Raw genomic sequence first — 6,912 nt, 5'->3', positions numbered from 1 at the left:
ATAACCTACAATTTCAGCAAACTCGACAAAATTTGTTGAAAACACAATAACTTACACTCACAACTACACGTTTGCGTATAATAAACACTGCTAACAAATGAAATTTTAATTTTACTTGTCTTGTAGTAAAACTATGTACCGGTATTTCAGACAAAGGCATGACCTTGCTTACAAAATTTTGCCTGTTGTTGCGTTGGTCGAACTGATAAATATCAGCGCTATAAGTAAAGAAAAAAATAATCTAAACTAACACTCTGTCGTAGTGAACTCTTGGTGTCTCAATAGAAGGAGCTATAGTACTCTGAGATAGCGCGTCCCCAAATGGCTCCAGAGGGATATAATGGGTTAAAAAGAAGTGTAAGATGGGTCACAGCGGTGAGATATTTTAAAGCCATCTAGAATATTCTAGATTTTTAATACCTCTTTTTGTTTGTCACGGGACTTTTTCCTGCTTAAAATAAATCTTAGAACGTAATTGTCATCATAATATATTGAATTTTAATTGCTTTACACATTGAGTTTTCTCCAGTGAGTAATTCGTTCACGTGAAAGTAATCTGATTATTTTACTTGCAATCGTATATTTTTCTCTATTTTTCTCATATATCGATGTATATTTAAACACCTAGAACAGTTTTCCCATACATCCAAAAGCCTTCCGTAATAGTTCTTTAATATCTTTTATAATATAATAATATAGTATAAAATAAATCTTTTTATATTTGCAGGTGTCACTTTATGGTCCTGATACTTCTGAGCTTAATTAAACCATCCGAACAGACATGCGAGATGTCAAAGAAATCGATCAACATCTACAGGGTGGAACGCATACTGTATCGCTATGTTACCTGCAAACAACTAAGATTTGATCAAGAAGACATCGGTCAGCAGATAAGATCAAGTATGAACAGTTCCTGCGAGTATCTGGACATCAACGACAGCTCCCTACCGATAATCAACAAGGAAATGTTTTCTTTTCTTAATTTAACACAAATAACAATTGTAGCTGGAGTGGACATGGTTGACAATAGTACTTTCGAACGGGTCAATATATCCACTATTACACTGGAAAACAATACTATTAGAAAGATAAAAGACTACGCCTTTAAATCGTTCTCGATATATGTAATCACTCTCCAAAATAACCTTCTCACAAACATAGGACAAAAGACTTTTGCAGGAGCTGCAAATTTAAGAAAGTTGAACTTAAATAATAATTTAATCAGTATTATTCATCCAGAAGCGTTTAAAGATTTGGGCAGTCTCGAAGAACTGAAAATATCCTCCAATAAAATTGTTAGCTTGGTGCAAGACGTATTTTATCCTCTCATTAATATACAATCCATCGATTTAAATAATAACTCTCTTATAGACCTAGAAGTTGATACTTTTAGTAAAAATAAAGCTTTACAGTTTCTCAATCTTCAACGAAATCGACTTGCTGTGTTAGATGCTCATTTTCCCAGCTCTTTAGTACAACTAAACGTGGAATATAATTCAATAACTATGTTTAATATATCAAATTTGGTTAAACTTATCACAGTTCTTTTAGATTTTAACAAAATATCCAATTTAAAAAATGCTTTAAAGAATTTGCCGTCACTTCAATATCTACATTTAAATAATAACCGCGTAGGAAACTCATCTGTAGTGGATCTTGATGCTTTTTCAGATTTAAAGAATATTTCCATTATAGAGCTGGATCACAATAATTTAGACTTAAATTTCGATTTTAGAATATTTAAAAAACTTAAAGCTTTGGAAGGCGTTTCCTTTGTTGGAAATCGTCTTCAAAAACTAGATTTTACTAATTTTCCATCCGAAATTAAAGTTCTAAACTTAAGTCAGAACGTTCTTTTTGAAGTTAAAAATTTATCTGTATTTACTGCATTGATTAAATTGGACATAAGGTTTAACTCGTTAAAAGAAATAGATTTCGATATGCTAGCAGGTCTAAATCAGTTAAGTGAATTGTACTTAGGCTATAATATGATCAGTAAATTAACCATGGGTTGTTTTAGAAGTTTAAAGCAATTAAGAACACTAGATCTGAGCTATAACAAAGTATCAACCATTGGTGCTGGAGTGTTCAATGGTTTAGAGAGAATAACTGATTTAGATTTAAGTTATAACCAAATCAGTTATTTGAGCGAGGATATTTTTCACAATATGAAAAATCTTAGAGTTTTAAGCATCGCTTACAATAACTTAACAAGTTTCGATATGAAAGCTTTAATTTCTCACGTGCTGTGGTTCAGAGAAATCGATATGAATGGCAACAACTGGACTTGTAAACTCCTCATAAGCATCAGTAAGCAGAACAAACCCGTACATTTCATGAATGGTAATTCCTACAACGTTAGTAATGTATTCGGCATTCCTTGTAGGGATAATAATAGTACTGAAGAAAACTATTACAGTAACTATGAAGAAGTTTTACCAGATATCGTTCATGAAATCAATCGTACTGCAGAGTACCTTGAAAATATGTCTGTGAAATTAAGTTATATAATTGTTTTTATTATTTTTCTATTGGTATTACTTTTTGCTAAGTTTGTTATTGATAAATATTCATCACAAGTCATAGCTGCTGCTCAGTTTGTCTATCAGAAATCTGAGAGTGAACCTGAACTTCAGTTAATCTAGTATTAGAACTGTAAATGTATCCTTGTTTTATTCTTACCTGTCTGTCAGGCTTTTTTTAGATCGTTTTGTTGTTGTACTGCCGTACGCTATGCAGCGTTTAAATGTTTATACTTGCTGTGAGATGCACAGGCAACTTTCTTCCATTATTCTAATTATGGTACTATACTAAATCATTTGTACTGCACTAGATTCTAATATTATCTGTAGCAATTTAACTATATCTGGAAATGCTCTTTAGATACTAACTCTTCTTAGGGTCACTTTATTTGTAATGTAATGCACCCATGACATTCCATTCAATGCTGTTCAAGATTTATGTACATATGCTGTTCCAATAAAGATTTTGGATTATGCGGAGATCTTTTGTATCTAGCTTCATTTTCTTTAGTTCATACAACAATTTTTCATGCTAGACTCAAAAGCCTGCTGGTAATAGATGAAACAGATGTATACTTTTTTTCTGGTGATCGAGGCATTTTTGAATGAGCGGTTGGGTCACTATATGATCTTTAAGATCAATTTTAGTAAGTGACTCATTAAGCTAATGAGCCTAAATTCATCGCATTTGCGGGAACTGGATTTCTTTGGTATGGCTATGAATTCTGAGTTAAACCAATCCTTTGGTATAACGCCTCTTTCGTATATGTTGTTAAAAATATATGTTAGTAGTTTTATATTGTTATCATCTATTAGTTTTTATCAAATCTATTTCTTTTTCGTCTGGACCAGAACCTTTCCAATTTTTTGCACATTTTATTGCATATTTTTACAGTGTATCACCTTATATAGTCTAATTTTCTAGAGACTCTGGTTATGAGTAAACAAACCCAATAGTAACATCGAAAACACAGGGCAGGCAAAATTATTAAGCAGAAATATATGAAAATAAACCATCTCTTAGTATTCATTTAATCTGAAGATAATTTGTTTTTGCATATATCTCCAACTCTGCTCTTATACTTTTTTCTAAGGGAACCAATTTTTATATCACCAAAACATACAGCTGACTTGACTAATATTAGGGTTTTCTTTATAATACAAAAATGTTCATAGTGGTTATTCTGGAAATTTTATTTACGATAACGCTTATTTTTCGTTGTTTTTTAAGCTATGTATGACTTGGAATATATACACACGTCACTAATTATCCACAGTACTAAACGAATTAATGAAATCATATGCTGTTTTAATAAAAAAAAAACAGTTTATTTAGAAAAAAATTATATTTTGGCAAAACCATAAAGGTAATCTTACATCATCTGTTAGGAAATATGTCCCCATTTGGCTGTAATTACTGCTTTTACCCCTTTTGGCATATATTCTAAGAGCTCATGACAGTTCCCAGATATTTTTTCATCTCAAAACCAAACCTGAATGACCGCTTCTATCACTTTTATTTTTGATGCTTAGTCGATTTTGCGCAGTCTATCCAAATGGCCCATATATTTTCAATGGGGTTGTGGTGTGGCGAATTACCGGACCAACCTAAAACATTAATCTTTTAATTTTTAAAAAATTCCATCATTTGTTTTGAGTTGTGACAGAGAGCAGAGTCCTATTGAAGAATCGCTCCTGCTTGGGGCTGACATTTTTGGAGTTCTATGTCCAAACGCTATTCCAACATGGATTTTTATTTTTGGCTATTCATACTCTGAGATAGCGCGTTTGGTACCAAAGATCCAACTCCCATGTATGAAAATCATCCCCAAAACATTTTTTGTTGACTGGATGTTTTACGGTTTGATCAATATGAGATGGTGTAAGGTTTTCATTGTCAGACTTCTTGACGAACTTCGACCGCTGTCCCTGAACTATAAAGTAAGTTTCATCTGTAAATAGGACTTTTCTCCAGTCATCTACAGTCTAATTAGAGTATTTTTTGGTCCACAATAACTTTGTTTTTTTATTTGTTCAGTTATAAGGTGTTTTTTCTGTGGACACATTGCCCTTCTACCATTCTTCAAAAGTCTTTTTCAAACAGTTGAGTCATGAATCACTACACCTAATGCTGCTAGATCGTGGTGGAGCTCTTGGCTTGTTTTTCTTGGGCCCAATTTGCTCTTTCGATGTAAAAATCTTTCATCTGCTGGTGTCCTTTTCCTCTTTCTTCCGCATTTTTCTAACCTTTTCACATTCATTGATCCCGTTTCTCGTATACGCTTCAAAATCTTGCTTACTACCCCCGTGACTTACTTCACAACTTCTTGCGATTTTTCTTTGTGACATAGAAGTGTGTTCACTTAACGTGATAATATTTTCACGCTTCCTAGGCGTAATATCCATGATGGAATTAAACGAAACAAACTCACTCATTACCGAAAACAACACAAAGTAGTACAAAACAACACAAACTTAGTGGGACATGTCCTAAAACATCCTTAAATAAAAGGCAGAGTAAAGTAAGGTTATGTTTTTAATGCTTTGTCAGTTGCAAATGTGTGGAAAGTGTTGCCAATTGTGAATATTGAAAAATCTTACGATTCCATTATTTCGCACAATACTGTAGCTTACTTCGTTTTATCAGATTATAATATCACGTTATGATTTTTTCCCTGAAAAAATCATAATTTTTTGCACTTTTCTATTAATTTAAAAGGTATTATATGTAGAATGCTTTAGTTTAAATAAAATCATGTAAAAAACAATAAATTATTGGTAGTATATTTTTTTTATTGTAATTATTTATAATAACGTTTTTATAATTCACATGTTAACATGTATAAAAAAAGTTGTAGTAAAATAAATTCTATGATACAGAAATCAAATATTTTTTATTTTGTAAAAAATATCATTAAGTTGTCTTAGAGAACTAGTACTGTTCGTTTTTTAAAGCTCTATATGACAAAGAGTTTAAACAAAACTAATGCAATTTCATTTCTAAAAGAAAATTTTTTTTTAAAATAAATATATCAAGTCTAGAGACACAATTTTGAAACACATTTTATTCAAAAAATCTGAGCTACGATCGAGTTTATTGCGCAAAATGAAAGAAGACTCCGGAATAAATGTCTTTCAAATCAAACGGAGGCTTTTATAACTGAAGGTAAAACAAGATTATTCCAGCAAATAATGGATCACGATTTTGTACTTCAGTAAAGTAAAAGGAAGTCACGAGCTGAAGTCGACGGTGATTCACACCGAAAAATACATCTTTTCAAGGCACTAGAGCAGAAAAACTACCTGTTAATTCATCATCATCATCCTAGGTATTTAAAATGGTTAACTTTTCTAATCGGTTTCATTATTGACAATTAGTTGTATAGCTCCGAGGTCTTGTTTAGTAACCACAAGTAACTTTGTCTTTGTTGTATTTATGCCTAGTCCGTTATTAGAGCATTCTTTAGTGACTTGATCTATAAGGAATTGAAGATCTTCGATACTTTCAGCCATGATCGCGGTGTCATCTGCATATCTGATGTTGTTAATAGTTTCTGCCCCGATTCGAACTCCACATTAACCTTCCAAGGCTTCGTTGGAACCAGAGTTTTTAACCTTGTTTAAGCTTCACGCTTCTTCAAGGAAGAAGTACTCTCTTTTTTTTAGGAGTAGTGGTGGTGAGAATGAAACGTGATGAATGACGTTTTAAGTGGAGAAGTAGTGGACTACTAAGGAGCTGTGGGTCAGAGGATGGCGTGTTTGTGTGGACGATGTTTCTGAAGCGCACAAGAGGAATTAGGGTGAACTTTGCCAAACACGCCAAAGGAGGTACTTTCAGGGGTTACCAGCCATACAATGGAACGGCTCTTGATCAGCGTTTTTGGTGTGCAGTAGTTAACTGCGATATTTGATGGGGGTTGATTCTAAAATTTCAAAATACTCACCAGGGAGTTCTTGTAAAGTGTTGTGAAGAAGTTTAGCTGGAGGAAACGGAACTTTTCTTTGAGAAAACCTGGTGAGTATTTGCCCTTGGCGTCTTTAGTATTCGTTTGGCTCTGTTGTTCGAGCTGGCAATAGTTCTAAGGACATATCTCCTGCTGAGGGATAGGATTCTGTCCTTGATTGGTGTTATGTTAGCCAATGTGTGTATATGCGCATGTCTTGTAGGTGTGCAATAGTGGTTTAGCTGTCGTCCTGCCCAATTTGCCGGATAGCACTGCCAAGAGTTTAAACCTTTTTCTCATCCTATCAAGGGTATTTTGAATGTCGGTTTTCCAGTTGAGAGTCCTAGTAAAATGAACTCCCAAGTAGGAAACCGAGAATAAGGTCCTTTCCTAATAGAGCTATTCAGCCACGGACATCGCGTCCTTAAAAACTCTGAGATAGCGCG

The 6,912-nt window shown here is 33.3% G+C and overlaps 1 protein-coding gene across 1 annotated transcript; it reads left to right on the top strand.

Moving 5' to 3' along the window:
• Positions 1 to 732: 732 nt before the first annotated feature.
• On the top strand, positions 733 to 4,287 carry LOC140432264 (uncharacterized). Its single transcript, XM_072520079.1, has one exon. The coding sequence runs from the start codon at positions 738 to 740 to the stop codon at positions 2,643 to 2,645; it is 1,908 nt and encodes a 635-aa protein (XP_072376180.1). The 5' UTR covers positions 733 to 737; the 3' UTR covers positions 2,646 to 4,287.
• Positions 4,288 to 6,912: the final 2,625 nt, after the last annotated feature.

This window comes from Diabrotica undecimpunctata, unplaced genomic scaffold (assembly GCF_040954645.1).
Source record: "Diabrotica undecimpunctata isolate CICGRU unplaced genomic scaffold, icDiaUnde3 ctg00003426.1, whole genome shotgun sequence".
In the NCBI taxonomy this organism is placed as follows: Eukaryota; Metazoa; Arthropoda; class Insecta; order Coleoptera; family Chrysomelidae; genus Diabrotica; species Diabrotica undecimpunctata.
This window is presented reverse-complemented; position numbering and strand designations above follow the sequence as displayed.